This window comes from Gavialis gangeticus, unplaced genomic scaffold (genome assembly GCF_001723915.1).
Source record: "Gavialis gangeticus isolate Ggan-Ray unplaced genomic scaffold, GavGan_comp1, whole genome shotgun sequence".
Classification (NCBI taxonomy): Eukaryota; Metazoa; Chordata; order Crocodylia; family Gavialidae; genus Gavialis; species Gavialis gangeticus.
The window spans coordinates 38837603-38860177 of NW_017729031.1; the positions used below are offsets into that span (position 1 = coordinate 38837603).

Here is a 22575-nt window from a genome sequence, read left to right on the forward strand (position 1 = left end):
TAGGCATGCTTATCTGAACCAACTGCCTTCATAGCCACGGAATAGTGCCCTTATAAAGCAGGGTTCAGGAGCACCAGTGCTGCAGGGGTGGCTATACCCTCACTCCCAGCTTCCCCTGCACCTCCCCAGGGCAAGCAAATCATGCCATGGGAGCAGCCACTAGGGCTTTTTTTTTTTTTGCACCAAAGCAGAGAGATTGCACACACCCCCGATCCCCTTCCTTCCCCTCCATGCTCAGCAACATCTCCCCTCCCCTCCCATTCCCCCCCTGCTGCTGTTCCCAGCTCCTCCAGGGGTGGGAGGAGCTCCAGAGTCGCTCCTGCCCTGATCCCAGGTCAGCAGGAAACGTATGGGGGGACTGGACAGGGAGGAGGAATCCACCCATTGCCACTGCTACCACTGTCTTCAACTGAGCCTGGTTCCCCATGCCACTCAGCTGGAGTGGGGCAGGAGCTCCTCCAACCTCAAGGTGACCAAAGCTGCATAAAGGAGGAGTGTCATGGTATTGCCAGGCTGTACATTTAGTGCCTCTGCCAAAAAGGGAATGGAGAATGCCAGAGGTATTTCTCCCCCTCTTCTGAATGCCGGCAGAACATGCAATCACAAGAGAAAGGAAGATTTTTGGCCAAGGACACCCACCAACTGGTCTTCAGTGGACAACAGTGGGGCTCCAACATAGGCTTAGTCCTGCAAGATGCTGGTTTCTCCAGCCTGGTCCAAAAAGACACTTAACCGTGAGCCTAATTTTAAGGAATCCTGCTAAACTTCATGAAATTGCAAGCATATGTGAAGTTAAGCATGTGTTTCAGTCCTAGACCAGCCCAGAGTGCCTAAGCTTTCATTTTACATGAGCATTTTGCACTTCTAATTGAAGTCATTTACCCCTCAGGGCTCATAGTTGCTTTTGAACCCCTTGGCCCAGCATGAGCCATGTGTAGACTCCAGGTCTGCAGGGCTGTGCAGAAACAACCACTCCTGAGTCCTTAGAGGACAGCTGTGCAGAGGAAGATGGCCCCATATCAACTACAAAAAGCAGCCTGAAGCTGTTCATGCTCCTAGCAAAGCATAAGGGGCATGTCTACATGCGAACTTTAATACACATTAGCCTATTTGAACGTGTATTAAAGAATCACTAAAAAAAAATGTGTTACTTCGTTAACGCACATTCAAATAGGCTAATGTGCATTAATTCTCACTTTAAAACCATGCTATTTAATGTGCATTAAGAGAGGCTAATGCACATTTTCTTTGTACCTTACAATGGAGGTACTAGATTTAATGTACATTAACTAAAGTGTGTTAATGCACATGTAGACGCACCTAAGGAGTACTATTGTGTCTGGGAAGACAAGAAGGTAGGGAAAGCATGGGAATAATCTCCGTGTTCACCTCCCACACCTATGTACAACTGAGCTCTTCACTCTTGTGCTAAAGTCTCTTGTAAAGGGCTTTAATGATGTAATGCCTGTATAAGTGCTTATTAAAGATGATTATGTCCATGTTTATTATGCAACATATATACAAATCCAGAGGTATGCTTTCTGCTGGCTGGCTGATGAGGGGGAAAATGCTCCCCAACTGTTAATTATTCAAGAGACATACATGAAGCAAATGGCATTGGTGGGTTTCTTGGGTTTTGTGGGGGGGCAGGGGGGTTGGATGGGGGAAGATTTGCTTCTCTCTGTGTGTTTAATCCTTGGAGGTGTTCATGCTGTTCAGATGTTATAAAGCAAACACAACAGCAGGCTGGAAAATCACACTGCTGCAATGTTACGTAGAAACCTGGGACACGGCAGAGGAGGGAACCTGTGATTTCACAGACACGGAGTAGATTGCCTCTGCAGAAAGGGAAAACATTGTCCAGTGCTTCCCAGGCACCCTCTCTGCTACTCATCCCTAGTCTGTAACCTCAGAGAGACCTGAAGGGACCTAAAATTTGTCTCTAGAGAGGCGCATGGGTCTCTGCTACTCTCCCTCACTTGCAGCAGATAAATCCTATTGCCTCAACAGTGCCCTTAGATAAGCATAGCTCAGCTCCCACTGAAGTAAATTCAAGTTGTGCATATCTGTGGATGGAATTTGGCTCAGAAACAGGCTTTAATCTAAGTCTGAGCTGGCTGAACTCTCCATCTGACTTCATACTTTCCACAGCTGTTGTGAGGGCAGCATTGTTTTTCTCCTCTAGCAGGTGTTTCTGTGGGATAACTTCACCTAATGACATGGTTTCAAAGCTGACTCCTTTGAAGCCAATTTGCAAAATACTTTCAATATATGAAAAAAGAATGGAAAACTGTGGAGTCCCTTTGACAACGGACTAGGAGGGAGGGAGATCGGTGTGGTATGGCTAGGTAGCACGCACTGTTCAATTCATCTGCGGAGTTGGAGGACAGGGGCGAATTCGCACATGGCCATTCTCTGTCCGGTAGCCTCAACAACAAAAAATCCCCTTGACATTCATTATTTCTGTCTCTTCTCTGACATCTGCACATGTGGGATTTTCAAAGGCAGCCCACACTGTATTGCAAGCCCAAGTCAGTGGGAGATTTGCCATTGACTTCAAAAGGTAGCAGAGGCAGTTCAAGGCAAAGTGCTTTGTGCGAATGGGATTTCATTTTGCCGGGTAGAACAGCAGCCTCCATGCTACCAATGTAAGTGGATATCTGCAATGACTGCTCCTGTTTAGTCATGTGTTAGGAAGAAGTCTTTCAGCCTCCTTATTCCAACTCAGGTCTTGAATTTCAGATATTTACTTTTATAACATTGTGGGGTCAACTGAGGAATGACTGGATTTTAGAATCGTAGAAAATTAGGGCTGGAATTAGACCCTTAGGAGGTCACTGAGTCCAACCTCCTACTCAAGGCAGCATCATCCCTATCGAAGCCATCCTAGGCAAGGGTTTTTCTAACCTATTCTTGAAACAGTATTAACAACCCTGTTGCACACCTGCCAGGCAAAACCGCAAAGCACCAGGAACATCCTAACTTCCCACCCGTAGAGCAGGGGGACCAGGCCATTCTCAATGTCTCACCACGGCAAGGACAGGATGTCGTTCATTAAAACACGGTTGAGTTGGCCAAAGAAGAGAACCAATTGCCCCACAGCCCATGCTGATCTGACCGGGGCATGAAAAACTCCTGCTTGATGGCAAATGTGGTGATGGGCTTGACCCTGGGTGGAGGAGCAAGACCTTGTAATCAAGAACCTCTAAGGTTTTTAGTCCAAGCAGGAACATCAGCACACCCAGTCAAAATTCCCAGTCTTGGCTACACCCAACACTCAACGGGCCTAAGGGAACACCACCCCTCACCTCACACACACTAAGTGGAGAGCCAAAACTACCTTTTCTGTCATCCTATCCCCTCCATAAACTTAGCTCCTTCAATCGTCTTTCATAACCAAGCCCTTTTTAAGATCTCTGCTTCATTCTGCTGCTGCCAAGCATCCTCCTTTCCAATTCCCACCTGCTCTGGGCTGCAGAGCTTTTCTTGTGACCTCCAAGCAATGCATGTGGGCAGCATCTCCTAGGTTTCCAACTATGTCTCTTCACAGCACGCTCCAGGTGCTGCTACTCCTAGATCATTGCTGACGAACACTTATTCAAACTATGCTTGGAAAATTCAAACAAAGGCGATTCCACAACTCCCCTACGCAGTCTATTCCACAGCCATGATCAAACAGTAATGAAGTTTTCCCTGGTATCCAAACTAAACCTACTTGACTGCAATTTTGTCCAATGACTGTTTATTTTGGATTCCTGATTATTCAAATGTCATGCATTTCAAAAAGAAACAGTCCAACAGCTTTAAATACTGTGACTCAAAAGTAAGTTGAACCAAGTCCTTTGCAAAGCTGTTGCTGTTGAAAAATACTGAGCCTGATTCGCCCCTAAATTGCATACTTGGATCATCCACTGATTTTTTTTTAAAAAAGGCTCTCCTGGCTTTAACCATTTAAAGATGACCTGTCCACATTTTTTCAAAATTAAAGATTTTGACCCCCTCCCTTCTCCAGAAAGAAGGAAAACTTTTCATTGGGCATTTTAAATGCTTTCCCCCATTCTTTGAACTGCCAAAGAGATGACTGGCATATTTTTAGTGTTTTAGGAAAACTACCAGTTTGGGCATTTTGAATTTAAGAACTCTCAGCCCCAAGTTTCTGAACCATTTGTGCTTGAAAGCACTGATATGAGTGGTTGTAGTATTAGATAAATGAATACTACCTAGCCCTAAGTAAATTATGTGTCAACCTGGGAGTTCCTGGGAGAATAAGAGGTCTATCAATGTGTTGGGGATCAGTAATGTGAACCCCCCCCCTAATATTTCAAGCTTCTTGGATAAGACTTTATTCCATCAACATATTTTTGAGTGGGCTACATGTCCATTATCATACAACACACAACTTTCACATACAACACATAGCTTTCCCTCAAAAGGCAGCCTCCCAAAACTGGGGATGGGATTTTAGGTGGGGAATTTTTTTTCTTTGCTGAAAATGAAGCGTTCCTTGAGACATTGAGGTAGATTTTTGTGTTAACCCTTTTACAGCTGTAGCTATTGGCTGAGCACAGCAGCTTGTGCTCAAAGGAATAAGTGAGCTGCTGGTAATATCTTGATGAGATTTGTGATGTGGAAACAATCCTTAATTGGCAAAAACATATACAATGAATCACTTAAAATAAAGAAGCAACAGTCTCTCTACTGTCCTGTGTAAGGATCTGAGGACTAAACTTGTGCAACATGAAGTCCTCCTGGAAACATAGAGTATCACAGAGACAGTTTGCCACACCAGGAAATTCCTGATGCCTCAGTTCCTGGACACTGTATTTCCAGGAGGACTTTATGTCACACAGTTGGTCGTGACTAGAAAAATCTTTTTTCCTGCATCCTCCCTTCCAAAAATAAGGTGTGCATTTTATTTAGGTGGGCGTTGTATGCTATTAAATATGGAAACGTTCAGCTAAGATGAGACCTACAGTCACTCCTGAATTCAACCATAAGCTTCAAGAGTGAGTGCCGTCCTTGAGGCATCCCAGCAGGTACTCAAAATGAATTGTGTCAGAGCCACTATTCAGGCTGAGGGTACAGACAAAATATTTGTGGGTTTGCAGCTGAGCTCACAGCCATTTAAGGCCATCACTGAAAAGCATCCAATATATAGTATTCCAGCAGTATGTTAAGGGCAGCATTGCTAATGTTTTACATATAGGATTCTTGCTAGGCAATGCCAGCCCATTGTCCAAGAAAATATGAGAGCTGTTTTTTCCTTTTTATACATCTTAGGCCGTCTCAATATGAAGATTCAGGCAAGTTATAACTCAACAAAAGATTTTACTAATAAAGCTCAAAAGTAGAAGCCCCAAGAAATGATAATGCCTTTCATATTATAAAAGCAGAGGGAGTGTGGAGGATGGGGGAAGGGAGTTGTTTTTTTTTTTTTAATAGAGCAGGCATCCGAGCAAAATCTACATATTCATTTTCACATGCCTTGGAGAATGAGAAATGCTGTTGCCCCAAGCTGTACTTTGCCTGTAAGTTTGCATTGTGTCTTGGAATGTCTTATTTTCCTTTTAATGTGCTCAGTATTTAAAAACTCAGAAAATTCTGTTTCCAGCCTATATATCTCCATTAATACTATTGACCTTGTCAGTGCCCTAGGAATTGGACTCACACATCCTTAATGAGCATACACTAGACATCCTGACATTTTCATTTTAGATACTTAAGTAAACACGGCCTTAGGCAAGCATTGGAGCAGGACATAGGAGCTGCTCTGCATTACTTCACTAAAAATTAACACTTTAGAGGGGATTCCTGTTTCCAAGAGTTAACAATTGTGGGCCTGCTTTGTTACGTTCTATAGCAGAGAAAAAAAAATCCCTGCATGTGTTAGGAAAGCAATTTCTGCACTTTCTGTGCAGATAAGGTGCCTGATCCAAAGCTCACTGAAATCTACTGGAAATGTTCCCATCCACATTTAATGTCTTTCAGTCAAATTCAAGGTGATATTCTAATTCGAGTCTATTTTTCCTAATCTAAGCATTACATTTTTAGATCTATAAAAAACTATTTGTCAACCTTTGCTGAAGCAAACTCTATGTTTCATTTCCTTGATGGTCAGTGTTCCTGTCAACCATACTTTTATGTGGATCTGGCAGACATAAGATCTTAAGAGGCATTTTTTGTTTTAATATTTAAATTGCAACGTCATATAGGCCACTTAGGAAACTCAGCAATTTATGTTGCCTATGCAACTGGAAATCTGTGTGGGTATTGTAACTATCCAATTACACATTGATGCATTCTTCTTTTTGCTAGATTCCTCTTTCGTAAAAGGTATAGTCCCTATTTATAATGTTAGTCCCTATAGGTGACCAGCTCCTGTTGTTTGTCTGTCTGCTACCCCTGGGAATCTCTCTCTCCAATCTTACAACCCTACACACTGTTTTGACTCATCGCTGTGCCTGTTTCTTCCCTCAGACCTGATGAAGAATGCCTTGCATTCAAAAATATGTCTATCCTATCCTTATCCTTACCATGCAGTTGGTACAATCAAAGATATCACCCACAAAAAAGCCTTGCCTCTCACATAATTCCTGAACCGTCATCACTACATCACTCCTACACTACCAGTACAACTGCACATAAATATATTATATATGTCAGACTGTTGCCTTACAATAAGGTGTGATCCAAGGTGTGTTGAAATCCATGAGTAATTCCATTGTGCATTTGATAGTATGAAATTCAGGCTTATCTGAATAAGTTAGACCCGGACTCACAAGGTACTAGTATTCCTTCACTCCTAAAGATGTGCCCTACAACATGTACAATCTCTCTAACCTTTCTTTCATATAAAGAATAAAACAAGTCTGTCCATGGAGGTAAACAATTATTACATACAGTGTGCTATAATAGGTGGACAAAATCCAAGTTCCTAGTTAATTCAGCAGCCTCACAGCCCTTCCTTATTTTGAAAAGAGATCCAGCCAGTTTCCTGTACAATTCCTACAATACTTAAATATAACACTTAAGGTTAGGGTGTTATGTCTTGTGGTTATGCCGGGGTGGGTTATGTAGTATTGCTAATAGGTTAGCCAGTGGATGGTTTGGATAGGGATGATCCTGCCTTATACAGGGTGCTGGATTGAATGCTCTGGAGGTCCCTTCCAGCCCTATGGGTGTGTCTACGTGTGTAGTTAGATGCACACTTAAACTCACCGCGCCTATTTTAAGGCGCATTAAGGCGATTTAGACGCATGTTTACATGTATATGCACTAATGTGCATTAAGGCGCATTAAATTTAGGCCCACGTAGCTAAGTCACATTAGTCCACATGTAGCCTCACTAATGCACATCCATTGATGCACACCATGTTAATGTGCATTAAGCATCTACATGTGGGCTAATGCAACCTAGCTAATCGCACCTAAATTTTGGTACTTGCTTTAAACAGGTATCAAATTTAGGTGGGATTAACGTAAAATCACCATTTTAAGGTGCATTTAGGGTGCACACGTGCGGACATGCACCCTTTAGGCTAATCCTGCATAAAAGGGCTATGTGTAGACAAGCCCTATGATTCTCTGATTCTGTGCGCTTAGGTGTACCTGCTCACATATCCTCCTGGACTGGAGTCTCAATGCTGTTCCTTTCTGCAACTTTATTAGGGAAGTGGCATTATTTTCCTGTTTTCAGTAGAGCATGTGCACTTGTCTTCTTTGCCATCAAAATTTGCACTTGGGATTTATCCAAGTAGAACTGGAGAGTACAAGTACTTAAACATGTGTCTGTTTCTAATAATGAATTTCTTTCTCTCTCTCCCTCTTCCAATGCCTGAGCCTAAAAACATCAAGAAAAAAATGGCTGGGGTTAAACTGAAACAGAAAGTTTAAGGCTTTTCAACAAAATGAGAAATCCAAAAGTTTCCATTTAGATCAGCCAAAATGTTCCAATGGATCCAATATGAAATATTGAATTTGGTTTGGATTATTGAATGATTCTTATTTTTTAAAACACATTCCATTCAATTTCCAATTTCAACCTCATTTTGAAACAAAACACTGAGAAGTCTTGTTTCAATACTATTTTGGCATTTTTTTAATTTCCCCCCCTTTTTTGGCTGAATTTGTAATTAATTTTGGATCTTTCATGCCCCTATTTTTGACAGCTTTATTTGTCCAAAAAAAATCTCATTTCTGCTCTTGACATCAATGCTTAGATGGCAAAGAGCCAAGTTTGCCTCCCCTTCACAGCTGATGGAAAAAGGAGCTGCATAGTTAAGTAAATGGACACTCTGGCTGTCTCGAGTGCCTTTAGTAATTACAAGCATTTTTTTACACTGTAGAATACTTAAAGATATTTTTTGTGGTAAGAACTAAACTCAGACATTTCCACTGCATGCCAGATTCAAAGGTGAAACTGCTGAGATTATGTGGACACTATTACCATAATTATACTAATTTGACAATACCCCATGGCTTCATTGTCCTGCATTAGCAGAGCAAACACTCTTAAATAGCCAGCTTTCTCCTCTTCCATTATGTATCTGCTTGACTAAATTTTACATCCAGATTCGTGCAGGGTCCTGATCCTGTTCCCTTCAGAGTAATGACAAAACACTCGCTGATGTGACAAAGAACAGGTCTGGGTCCTACATATTTTAACTGTGAAGCAAGCCATGTGACCATAAACATTTTACCTTTGCTTCTGAATGCAATCCGTTTAGCTACCTAAACCATCGTGCGGTCATTGCTTTTTTTTCCCTCCGCCTACCTCACCATTATTATCATTGTAATAATTTCCCATATAAATGGGAGCCAAATTATTCTGTCTCTTATCCAGATTGACAGATGAGAAACTGTTCCTTAATTTTGAAAGAGCAGCACTGATGAGTTTTGCTATCTAATGGGAGATGGTGATGGGTTTTTCAGCTGAGAGTGTCAGATTGATGAGTTCAGACTGATGACCCTTCATAAGAGTAGATGCCAATTCCAGTGGGGCATCACATACTTAGCAGCTTGTGTTTAAATAGATAATGGATAAAGATTTTTTTTTAACTCTAGAAAGTCAGGGGTGTAATGCAACATATACTTCAGGAACAAAGTCCAGAGAATGGTTTTAAATGAAGTTTTCAGATGGCCACTCAATTCAGTCCTACAAATACAGCCACAGCACACCTGCTTTAACAATGACTTGCAAATTAAATCAGCAAGCTGAGGTTAATGCATTAATGATTTTCTCAGGAATGTGATGCGTGAACAAGACAGAGGCAGAAAGCAAAGGGCAAGGAGGACACACTGGAACTGCATCCAAAAATGATTTCTCATGCATGTTAGGACTGTGGGGCTTCATGGGTTTTAAATGGCTGGTATGGCCAGTTTTGTATTGGTGATGGCAGGTTTCTAATGGGGAGGGTGGTTAAGCTCTGGAACAGATTACGTGAAGACATTATGAAGTCTCTGTCAATGGAAGTTTTTAAGTGGCAGTTAGATAAATGTTTGTCTGGGATGGTTTTGACATGCATGGTCCTGCTTGGAGCAGGGGGGGTGGACTAGAAGGACCTCCTGAGGTCCCTTCCACCCTATTTGTCTGTGATCCTATACAGTTACACAAAATTACAGACTTGCTTTTGGAGCCAAAGACATTGTTGGTTGCAGTAAAAAGGAACCAGTTCCTGGGAGAGGAAATGTTATGCAGGTAATACTAGACAGAAAGGGTCTCTACATGTGGGACCCGTTTCCTACGGGATTAGGTTGATTGCTTATCACTTGATAAGGATTTTAAGTGAGTTAGGATATTGGCCTGATTAGGATATGCAGAATAATGTGCTCCCACTGAAGTAAGGAGGAATTTACTGTATTCTGTCCCATATAACATTCCCGCAAATTAGATACCTACCTTGTTTTTGAAAGGCAGAATGAAGAAAAAAGAAGGTTCCTTGAAAATACAGGCAAGTAGCAGTAAGTAACTGAGAAGAAGCTTTTGCAGTAGGGGTTTCTACTGGGGAATAAGAGAAAGAGTCCCGCATGCAGCACCGCCATTTTGCTCCCCCCACTCCACTCCCCACCAGAGACAGAAACTGCTGCTATCACTTTTCCTTGCTTATAATATACACCCCAATTTCCAGCAGCTGAGTTTTGGGGAAAGGGCATGTATTATATGTGAGAAAAATGGAAGCAGTTAGGTCAATACTGGATGTGTCTACGTGAGATGCTAACTGCACCACAGCCTAATCACATTGTGCAGTAGTGTGCTGGACAAAACCTGTGCTAATACACTACTGCACACTAGTATTAGGCTATTGCACAGTTAGCATCTGAAAAAACCCATGCACTGGTTTTACTGCACAGTTACACTAGCTACTGCACGTTGATTTAGTACTTGGTTATCCAAGTACTAAACTTAATGCGCAGTAACTACAGTGCATTAATGAATGTGTAGATATACCCACTGAGTGCCTTTGAAAAATCCCACACAAAGTCTGTTGAGCAGCGGTTCTCAGTGTTTTTCTTCCCAGACCACTTGAAAATTGCTGAGGGTGTCAGCGGACCACTTAATAAACTATTTTTGTTCTACAAATCAAAGCATATGACTCATATTTTAATATCAGTAGTCTTATCTTTCTAATGCAATGGATGTGCCTGTTTTTTTGAGCAAAGATCTGGGAAGTTGGGTGTAATGTCTGTCAGCTTTAGCCTTAGGTCACCTTTCTGCGGGCCATCTGAATGGAGCTGGTGGACCAGCAGTGGTCCGCAGACCACAGTTTGAGAACCTCTGCTGTAGAGGAAGAAGGGAGGTCATCTTCAAAAGATATGTTCTATTTTTATTTAAGTTCCTTAGCTTGATGTGGGTATTATTAAGTGAAGTTAGATGCCTTGCATTCTAGTGAAGGTCAGACTAAGTGATCTGGCCTTCAAATCTATAAAAGGTTCTTAAATGGTAGGTAAGGAATGACAAAAGAAGAGCAAGCAAAATCCTACCATGAATTTCATTCAGAGCAGGTAGAATTATTCATTAAAAGCAATTCATCCATTCAGTGTCGTCCTCTGTATTGTTCAGGTACGGTCCACAAACAGCTTGTGATATTTACAAATGGATTCGTTTGATGTATGTTTTGTGCTGGCATATTACAGCATCTAGGTTGATCTCACATTGCTCACAGCAGCACTTTATTCAATATTTAGAATTATTCCTGTGAGCTATAGGTCATCAGGGGTTCCCCAAAGAGATTGGGGATAATGACAGAGAAGGCCAGGATGTGGTATGCAGCCATTACTGTGTCAGGTCGTTTGCTTCTGCTTCAGTCTTCAGGATAGGGGTAGGAGCTCTGCAGCAGAGTAAGTGATATGGAAGGATTCTGTGACTTTAGGAAGTTTGAAAACCACTGTTTTAGAGCAATAATTTAATTAAAAGGATAAATTACCATATTGCTAAAACAGATTTAAAAAATAAGACCTCCATCATCCTATCAGACCTTCCTTGCTAGGTCTAGTATGGAACATGGGGGATTTTGCCTTCCTCTGTAGCATGGAGTGTGGCTCTTGAACATATATTAACAACCTTTTACAGAAGCACACCACTGGCTACCATAGTCTCCCTGCATTACCTCTGGAAGGTTAGGGTGTTATGTCTTGTGTTGTGTCAAGGTGGGCTGTAGTTTTAATAAGAAATTAGATTATGGATTTGTATAGGATGGTTTAGATAGTGAGGACCGCAGGGGTGGGGGGAAGGTAGGCAGCACCAGAACTGGGGGGAAACATGAGTTGGTGGGGGGTAAGCAGCCCTGGGACTGGGGGGAGCCACAGGGAGGTAAACAGCACTGAGACCGGGGGCAGATGCATCCCACCTCCCTTTCCCAGCACTGCTTACCTCCCATGTCTCCCTGCAGTTCCTACACTTCTTACACCACCATGGCTCCCCCTGGTCCTGGCACTGCTCTACTCCTGGATACCCTCAGACACAAGCACGGAGTGGGAACTGGCTGGAGCATGCATTACATGAGAAGCAGCAGGATTGAGGGAACAGGGAAGCTCTCCATCCCCAGCCCAATGCTGCAGGGACAGCGACCTCCCCTGTCCCGTCAGCAAGCAAAGCAAGGGGAGAGCTCAGGAAGCTGCTGCTGCTCAGCCATGGGGGATAACCTCAAGCCAGCAGTGACAAGGTAGGCTGCAATCCTGAGCTCTGCACCAGAGGTACAGGCAGCTCCCCACCCTGCCGGCCCCCGGTGACCCACTGCTGCCTAGACTGACCAGGAGCAAATTGCTCCCAGTCACCATCTACACGTGCACTACTGCACAGTAGCTAATGCACGATTAATCTAGTACCTGTATTTCTTGGTACTGGCAAACTGCACATTACCCTAATTTACTGTGCAGTAAGTCCCATGCACATGTAGAAGATGATGCTTTACTGTGCATTAGTCTAATGCACAGTAAAATTTCTCATGTAGACATGCCCACAATATTTCTTTAAAACCATTTGAAGCTATTTTATCCAAAGGATGACCCTTTTTGCAGGTTCAGTTTACATCTGCATTTTTGTACATATAATTAGGGACCTACTTAATTTGCAGTTTCATAGGTTTTGCAGAAGCCACAAAATCCAGGATTGTCTCCAAAATCCACAAAATCAACAAAAAAAAACTTAATAAAAATAATCTCTTGGCTCCCAGGTGGGAGCCTGCAATCCTCGCTGCCAGAAGGGGAAGACACCAGCTGGCGGGGCAGCACAACAGGCAGAAGATAAGATAGCAGGTGCCCCTTCTTCCCTCCTCTCTCTGCCAGGGCCTCTCTACCAATCAGTGTGGAGGAGTGGAGTCACATGAAGGACAACTAGCAATCAAGATGGCGGCTGCCCCATCCCTCATTCATTTTGCAGATGAAAATGGCAGATATAGCATCAGGAGACCAAAACTCAGCTATTTAACAAATTACCCCATAAACTGCTGGTATATCAGCCTCCAAACCACACGGTGCTTCTGTCCTCCACAAAATGCCAAATATTTAAATCTGTGCCTTTTGCATTTTTTGGAAGAGACTGCCTAAGTCAGACATGATATGGTGTCCACTACTGTACTATTTTAGTGCCTCATAGCCTTGAATGGCTTTAACCCCAGGACACCTGCAAAGTATGGGGGAGCTAATAGGCTCAGTGTTGCAGACTTCTGTATTTTTGTGGTGAACTGCATAGTATATTTGACGATTGCCTTAAAATCCTAGTTCCTACATCTATGGCATTATGTGAGACTGTCAATTTTCATTTAAAGTGAAGAAAATTTCTATCTTCCACGGTTGCTGAGAAAAGCTGAACCAGAATGTACATATTAGATAAAAAACGGTAAATAAGAAAACTCTTTTTTTTTTGTGAATCTCATGATTTTTCAACCAGTTGCATGCATTTGGGAAGGGTTTGACTTGAAATTTTAGGTCAGTAGTGTTGCTATGCCAACTTTCTGAATGAGATGCTGAACCATTTAAAACAAGGGTGTTAAACCTGCAGGGCTTGTAGAGGGGCTGGGAGGGGAAAATGAAGGTGGGCCTCAGGGTTTTAGCCTTATGCTAAATAGACAGCCTTATCTTAGTGTGGAGTAAAGACGTTCAGAGGCAAAAATCAGACTTTCCCACTTACAGTAACTAACAGCCATGGCAGTGATGGTCACATGGTGATAGTCGGTATTCGGTGGCATAGCACCATTGACTTCAGCAGAGCAACTCAAATTTATAGCCTCAGAAGATCTGGCTGAAGTTCTTTAGACAGTTTTAAAAGTACAGTGTTGAAAGGAAAACTTCTCAGTGCAAAGATTCACTAATCCCTTATCAAAAAGCACTTCAGTAGCAAGTGCTGCAGATAAGGCACCAGCTTGCTATCTGAATCAGACACGCAACTGGGAATGCCAAGAAGGATGGAGAGTTACCCCCGTACCTTTATAATTAAAGTGATACTGCTTTGATCTGGGATTAATATTTGGAAGCAATCTTTGGAACGTGGTAATTCAGTAACCTAGGGACGTATTTTAGAATTCACACCTTTAGGTTTCTGATTGCTATATAATAGAGGAATTTTCTTTGTCAAAGAGCAATGCATATCTATCTCATAAAGACACGTAACATAGTTTGACCTTGAAGGAATTAATCTCTTCTGAGGCATAAGGCTTTTGAGGAGACCTGATTATAATGAGAGTTTTCTGATCATGTACTTGAGGCAAATTTCTTCCATCACTGCATAGAGTAAAAGGGTCCTGGGAAAGATCTTGTGGGTGACACACAAATTCTAAACCTGGACTCTATTGCAGATACTCTAGAAACCCCTTGGACTGTGTGAGAGGCCAAGATCTGGGGGATGACCCCTGGCATGGGAGTATATATATATAGTATAGGGGTGGGACTTCTGGTCCCAAGATGGCAACCAGGGGGTGGGGCACCTGTCAAAGGGCTCCCCTTGTGGCCCTGGACAACTCACCAAAACTCGTTAAGCGGCCCTCCAGCCAAAATAATTGCCTGCCCTTGATATATACCCTGAAGTCCAGGGCTACTGAGGTTATTGGTTCTATAGTGACCAATTGTGGGTTAAGAAGAGGGGCTGAAATTACTGGTTCTGTTACACTGGATCCAATATCCTTCCTAGATGTGGGAAGTTGCAGGAGATATAACGGCCTCACTACTACTGTAGAACCTGTGGGAGACCTGGAATTAAGATTTCTTCCTTTTCCACCCAAAAAGACCTTTCCAAACAACTCATGCTAAGTATGGGCAAAAGTTACTCCATACTGTCCATTTAGTCTTGTAAGTAAATGGGTGGAATTTGTAATTACATAAATACTATACAGCAAGGTGAAGCAAGCCTTCTTAATAAACATGACATGGAAAACCCCTAGAAGTCAATCACCTTTTGCTTTATCTTTCACCACTGTAGATGCTGCAGCTTGAAAGCTTATGATGACTTTACCTTTGAAAATAATTAATAGTCTTGCACGGTTTTAAGTTGATGTTGATGCCAATGAAGGTACACTTATTTTAAAAACTAGGAGAACTGAGATCAGCATTACAGCCTGATAACATTGGCTTGTGTCCACGGAGAGAAGCCATTAGGGAAATATCAGTCTATCTCAATGTACTTTTGCATTAGACTCCCTCCTGGAAGATAAGGAGGAAAAATGTTCATTGTTGGGGTTTTTTTCCTTAACATACTACAGTGTTTCATTAGTAGTTTGAGATACCGTAATAAGCGCTCTAATTAAGGTCAAGATGTCATTTCTATTTTAACTCCTATTTCAGTGGCTTATAATTTTTTCAGTGATTCCTTCTCAGGTACTTAAAAGGGCAAGGTCAGATACATCCCATATGCTTTTAAAGTGTAATATTATCTTCTTTGATGTGATAAGAAGAAGGGGGGTTGGACCAGATGACCTCCTGAGGTCCCTTCCAACCCTTCCTATGATTCTCTGATAATCCAGGAGAGAATGTAATTTAGTTTATCAGGGCCAAATTCAGAGTTGGCATAAACAGCTTCTACTTCACTTTGCACCCCATCTCCAACCCAAATATATGCTTAGGAAATAATAAACATCAGGACATTGCAGAGAAATAACAGTAATTGAAGTCAATGGAGCTAGACTAATTTATGCCAAACCACGACCTAGCTCATATTCAAAAGAGCTATGAATAGGTGCAAAATAGACACCACTGTTTTGTTTTGTGTTTTTTAATCCAAAATGCCTCCCTAAGAATAGTCAGAGTGCCCAGATATGCTTAATGTAATTAGTCATGGGTGAACATTTCAGGCGAATGCTCAGAATTAATGTTAGGGGGTAAAAGCCCATTTGAGTGCCAAGGCATATGTCACGTTCAGTATTTTTGGGTATCTAAATCACCCAATGACATTCAGCTTCACCTTGTGTAATGGCCTGAATCATGTTTACATACCTAAATACCTTACAAGACTACATTTTCCCCCTTCATAACTATGTCTGTCCCTATTACATATGCCTGATCAGCTTTTCAATTCAGAATTATCTCCCTCAATTTATGCTCCAATTTCAACTTAGTTTCAGCCTATGCTTTAACTTCTCTACAGATGCAGAGTTTCTGTGTAAACCCCCAGAAGTGGAAACACCCAAATGGGCCAGCCTGTCAACCAATAACCCAGGACAGTCCCCAAACTCTGGCAGATCGTGCACCATCAATTTAAAATGATACAACCTTAAGTACCACCAGCAAATTTTTGTTGTATAAATTAATTATAATAAATCTGTTAATGCATACCACTGACACGTTGTCTGCATCCCACTGGTGGTACCTGTACCAAAGATTGGGAACTGTTGGCCTAGGAGTTAAATTACCTGCCCAGAACAATGTAAGACCCGTTTTAGGCCCATCTGCCCCTCAGGAGATGTGAACCCAGATTTTACACATCACTGGACAACATCCTAATCCCAAACTATGCAGGACTGAAAGCTTCTGCCTGTTGAAGGTAGGACACAAAGCAGGCACAAGGGAAAACACTGTAGGAACAGAAGGAAGGAGCCAGGCTCTGTGGCTCAAGGAGGTGGATGCTGCTGTGGTAGGGGGGAAAGGAGACCATTTTTCCACTGTTATTCATGCATTTTTCATGATAGTCATTGGCAAAACTCCCATCAACAGTTTGGGATCAAAATTCCCATCAACAGCCCTGTGATCGGAGAGCAGGTGTCTTCCCAGGGTGCTCCACCTCCTTGAACCTCCCAGTGCCACAGCAAGGAGGAGAGACCCAAACTACACTCTTTGGAAAGCCTCTGAGTAGAAGTCCTTATTACAGTCCTCCATCATGTAAGAAAAACCTGCTGGGAGACAAGACCCAAAATCCCTTACTGGAAAGACTGTGTTCCTATGTTTGGAAAGAGAGGGGATGCCAGTCTAGTGGGTTGATAGCAAGAAACTGCAAGATCTCTGACTTCCAGGAAAAGAAATCCCTCTTGTGTATGATATTCATCCTTCTCCAACCCTCTGTAACTACCTCACCCCCCTTACGGGACGTTGGTAGACTCTCTCTACTGTCACATCTCACCATACCTCTGGGAGGGTGGAGTGGGCCCACTAAGTGTTGGCGATCCATTTGTTATCAGGTCACCCTGAGCACCGCAAGCCACAGTCCCTACCCACCCTGACTGCTGCAACTCCATCGGGCCAGATCCTGCCCCCAGTTACTCAGATGCAATCCAGAATAGTGCCATGACTTACAATGGCCTGATTCCAGATGTACATCAATGTACTTGGTGCATTTGGCATCAAAGGATCCTTGAGCTGAATACATGGATGGCTTTTGGAGGAGAGACTAAAAGGCATGGGTCCTTCCTTTCCAGGACACAGCCCTCCATCTTGAGCACTAGGCTCCCTCTCACTTGCTCTCCTTGTAGTCCAATGATGTTTTCTTGGCTGCCCAATAAGTCAACATCAAGAAGAGGGGCAGGTGGTATTCACAGCCACATCTACTGCAGAGCTCAGGGCTTGGGGCATTCTGCTAAGCCATACAAGGCATGAACCACTGTAATGATTGGAAAGTGTGAACCTTGTATGCCTTAGCAGAGTTCCCGAAACCCTGAGATCTAGAGTAGATGTCACTGTGAACACCTCCCAGCCTGATTGTTAGAGGAGGGACACATTACTCTTGTTTGCTCTTGTTTGCATAGACGTTCATCTTCTCAGCTCATCAGTCCTGCTAGGATGCTTATGCCTTATGTTGTCAGGAGGAAATAGGATCCTGAGTTGATGGAGGCATCTTAGCACAGGTTAAAGTTCACCATTGGAATGAATAAAGAGCCATACACTTCCTGGGTAAATGAAGATCTGTCTTTGGACATATCTCAGATCTGCTCATTGACACGAAGGGGAGAGCTGTGTGGTTCTGCAGGCGGAAGTAGTTTTTGCCTCCAGGAGTGTGAGAGCTGCATCGAAATACAGAACTACACCTACACAGGCATAGGTGAAGGTTATCATGACCCTCCTTGTGTAGGCCAGGACTTTGCTGATAGCTGTGCATTAGGCACTGGGTGGGCAAAACAGAATTTAGCCCATGATATTTCGCTGAGGGACAAGCACTTTCCAAGCAGTAGAGTGGTATAAAACTGGTAAAGTCACAGCCAAGGTCTAATGAGGGATTTTATAGAGGTTTCTGGCTAATGAGAAATCTTGTTTAAGTTCTAGGAGGTTGAAATAATATTGCACTTTTCAGCAGACAAATGACTAACCCCCTTTCTGGAAATTAACTGTTGTATTTTCTGATCTATTTCTAGCTGCCGATACTGGGTACTCTTCAGCTGGAACAGATGTTGTTGTCATTGCAGGTAAGTGTCGAGTGCTATTCAAGGTACTGTTACAACTAAGAGTTGTTTCCCATCTTATACAATCACATACTTGGTCAACTTCTTACAAAAGCCAGTGTACAGATACTAGACAATGTTCAGAAAGCAGAACAAAGCATTTCGGCCCATGCTTTTTGTAATGTTTACAGCTTAGTTTTCCATTTTGCCTAGTTCCTCCTACATTTTAAATCCAGGAGGGACCATTGCAATCGTGTGGTCTGGCTTCCTGCATCACCCAGGCTATAGGGCTTCTCTGAATTCATTTGCCTTCCAGCTGAAGCAGATCTTTCAGAAAAAAAAAAACCCCATCCAGTCTTAATTTCAGAAGTTGACAGTGATGGAGAATCTAACACATTCCTTGCTATTTTTCTTTCCAGTGGTAAATCACGCTCCTTGCTAAAAAAGTTTTGCTTTACATCTGCTCGGAATTTGTCAGCTGCTTAAGGTTAAGCACATGTCGAAATGCAAAGCTAACCCGTGCCTCATCGTTTTGGTGAAGATACGATGTTATTTTATTCTACAGTCACATCCCACCCAGTAGGAATTGCAGGGTTACATTGAACTTAGCCAAATGTTGAACCTGTAGCCAGGAGAGGGGAAGAATGAGAAATGTCCAGAGTTTTGGATCATGTTTATGCCAGGGTGAGACTGTGGTGACTCCTCACTGAATACAATGTCATCCAGCCATTTAAGTTACCATCATTTGCAGATGCAATTAGTTCACTGGCCATTGTCCCTGCATAAGGAGCTTCCCATTTGTCATTATTATTGTCCCCACTTCACAGAAGGAGAAACTGAGGTATAGCATAGTGGGATATACAAATAAAAATCACTATATACTGAACGATTTTCTGAACGATGCCTTGAGCCTACTGAGAGATACCTTGAGTCTAAAAAGTTGGAGAACCACTGGGCTAGAGATTTCATATGAAATCTATGAAATCTCTAACCCAGTGGTTCTCAAAGTTTTTAGACTCAAGGCACCCCTCAGAAGGCTCAAGACATCATTCAGAAAATACCAGCACTTAATTTTCACTCATTTTTTGAATGCAGGAAAGTAATAGAGCAATTCTGTTGCAAAGAACTCAGAAAGAGCACAAGAGGTCAGAATAGTTTTCACACTATGGGCTCCTCTTTGAAACCTTTGGGTTTATCTTCTGGATCGTGTTTGCACCCCTAAGAGTGCTAATATTGGTTGGCACCCTGCCATACCTGTTTCAGCAACAGTTTGGAGGAGGTGAGACTCTCAACTTGCTGGGATAGTAAAGGGGTGGTGTGAGGACTACCAAACCATGCCAACACTGAAAGTTGAAGAGGATCCAAAGGAAGGCAACAGAAATGGCTTGGGAGCTGGGGCACAGGACTTGTGAGGAGAGGCCCAGGGAACTGGGCTGATTTATTTGGAAGAAGAAAAGACTGAGGGGGGATTTGATAGCAGCCTTCAGCTTCCCGCAGGGGGGTTGCAAGGAGGAAAGAGCTGGACTGGTCTCAGGGGGGGCAGATGACAAGACAAGGAGCAATGGGCTCCAGTTGCAGCAAGGGAAGTTAAGGTTGGATATTAGATAAAACTTTCTCACAGGGAGGGTAGTAAAACACTGGAACAGGTTACATAGAGAGGTGGTGGGCTCTTCTTCCATGGAGGTTTTTAACACCCAGCTCGACAAAGCTTTGTCTGGGATGATGTAGTTGGGGCTGGTCCTGCTTTGAGCAGGGGGTTGGACTAGATGTGACCTCCTGAGGTCCCTTCAACCCTCATTTTCTATCATTCTATGACATCCCCTTCAACACTGCCAGTTACAGTATACCGGACTCATTTTTTTTTTAGTATATCAGCCTGAATGATGATGCCAAGGGCAGGTTAAATAATGAAGATTCATTATTGACAACCAACTTGGCATAAACAGGAGTAACAATATAATAAACAGTGAGACCAAACAGGAATGAGACAGGACAAAAACAAACAGGGACGATAAGGAATAATATAAACAATATTTTCCCAACTCTACATTGCCCACCAAGGGTTCAATGAGATGAAACAACTTCAGATGAGTAGACAGGGAGACAGGCAGCTTGTGTGCGATGAATCACATCAGCAGCTCTCTCCTTCTCTTAAGAGTTACTTTTACACAACTAAACACCACACAAGACTCTCAAGGGGCACGTCTACACAAGACACTTACTGTGCATTAGCCTAATTACACTGCACAGTAGAGTGGCAAATAAAAACTGCTAATAACCTACTGAGCAGTGTTATTAAGCTAAGGCACAGTAAGCATGACAAACTAACTAGGTGCCAACACTACTGTGCAGTAACTCGGGTTACTGCATATTTAGTTAGGACTTTATTAAGCAAGTACTAAACTAAATGCACAGTATCTAACATGCATTAATGAACATGTAGACACGCTCAAGGACTCTTTCTCTTCCCTAAACCAAGGTGCATTATGATCCACTCTTCAGATCCTAATCCCCAGCACTCCAATCCTCAGATCCCTTTCAAGAAGTCACCACTCTCCTGAGCTCAGCTTGCTGGAGACCCTGAGGATCTTTTATTCACAACATTTTATTCTTATTTAGCTCCCCATCAGACCACTTTTCCTAGCATCATAGACAATGAGGGTTGAAAGGACTTCAGGAGGTCACATCTAGTCCAATCCCCCTGCTCAAAGCAGGACCAGCCCCAACTGGATCATCGCAGCCAAAGCTTTGTCTAGCTGGGTTTTGAAAAGCCCCAAGGATGGAAACTCCTCCATGCCTGTGGGTAACCTGTCCCAGTGCTTCACCACCCTCCTAGGGAGAAAATTACTCTTAATATCCAACCTCAATTTTTCTTGCTTCAGCTTGAGCCCATTGCTCCTTGTCCTGTCATCTGCCCCCACTGAGAACAGCCCAGCTCCATCCTCTTTGCAACCCCCCTGCAGGGAGTTGAAGCCTGCTATTAAATCCCACCTCAGTCTCCTCTTCTCTAACTAAATCAACCCAGTTCCCTCAGTCTTTCCCCATAAGACATGTCCCCCAGCCCCCGCACAATTTTTGTCACCCTCCACTGGACTCTCTCCAATGTGTCCACATCCTTTCTGTAATTGGAAGCCCACAACTGGACACAGGACTCCAGATGTGAACTCACCAACGTTGAATAGAGGGGAATAATTACTTCCCTTGAACTTCTGGCAACACACATACTTATCCAGTGATCTTAAACCTTTTGTCTGTTAGTCAGACATTCTTCCAATCACCCCTCCTATATTTAACTAACTTTTGTCAGTCCAACCTGTCACTTAAAAGTGTCATTCACCTCCTCTTCAGAACTTTCCGGCTCTTTTTAAACTCTTGGCTGAGCATGCTCACCCAGGCCAAGGGTTCAGAAAGTTCTGGAAAGTTCTTGAGTTTACTGTTTATTGTACATGCACCAGTACCAAACTGCAGTTCTCCCTCTACACACCGTTGGAAGGATCTCAAGGCACCCCAGGGTGCCACAGCACCCTGGCTGAGAGTCATTATTCTACCCATTCATAGTTTCATAGTTGGTAGGGTCGGAAGGGACCTGAGCAGATCCAACCCCCTGCCGTGGCAGGAAAGAGTACCGGAGTCAAACTACCCCAGCAAGGTGTTCATCCAGCCTCCTCTTAAAAACCCCCAGGGTAGGAGCCAGCACCACTTCTCTTGGAAGCTGGTCCCAGATCCCAGCCACCCCGACAGTGAAGTCGTGCCTCCCGATGTCTAGTCTGGATCTCCCCTCTGCCAGCTTGTGACCGCTATTCCTGGTCACTCCTGGCAGTGCTCGGGGGAACAGGGATTTCCCCAATGCCTGCTGGTCCCCTCTGACTAGTTTGTAACAGGCCACTAGATCCCCCTCAGCCTTCTCTTGTGGAGGCTGAACAGGTTTAGGTCCCGTAGCCTCTCCTCGTAGGGCCTGCCCTGCTGCCCCCTGACCATGTGGGTGGCCTCCTCTGGACCCTCTCCATGCTGTCCACGTCCCTCCTGCAGTGCGGCGCCCAGAACTCGGCACAGTACTCCAGCTGTGGCCTGACCAGTGATGCATAGAGGGGGAGGATCACCTCCTTGTCTCTACTTGAGATGCACCTGTGGATGCACGACAAGGTCCGGTTAGCCCTGCCAACTGTGACCCTGCATTGTCGGCCCATGTTCATCTTGGAGTCAACAATGACTCCAAGATCCCTTTCTGCCTCCATGCTCTCGAGAAGGGAGTTTCCCATCTTATAAGTGTGCTGCTGGTTAC

The 22575-nt window shown here is 43.4% G+C and overlaps 1 protein-coding gene across 1 annotated transcript in view; it reads left to right on the forward strand.

Annotated features, from left to right (window-relative positions):
- GYPC (glycophorin C (Gerbich blood group)) overlaps window positions 1-22575 on the forward strand; it is a 73082-nt gene that overhangs the window by 28196 nt on the left and 22311 nt on the right. Inside the window, exon 2 of the mRNA XM_019522628.1 lies at window positions 18267-18317. Coding sequence (XP_019378173.1) covers window positions 18267-18317 — 51 coding nt within the window. The remainder of the gene's footprint in view (window positions 1-18266; window positions 18318-22575) is intronic.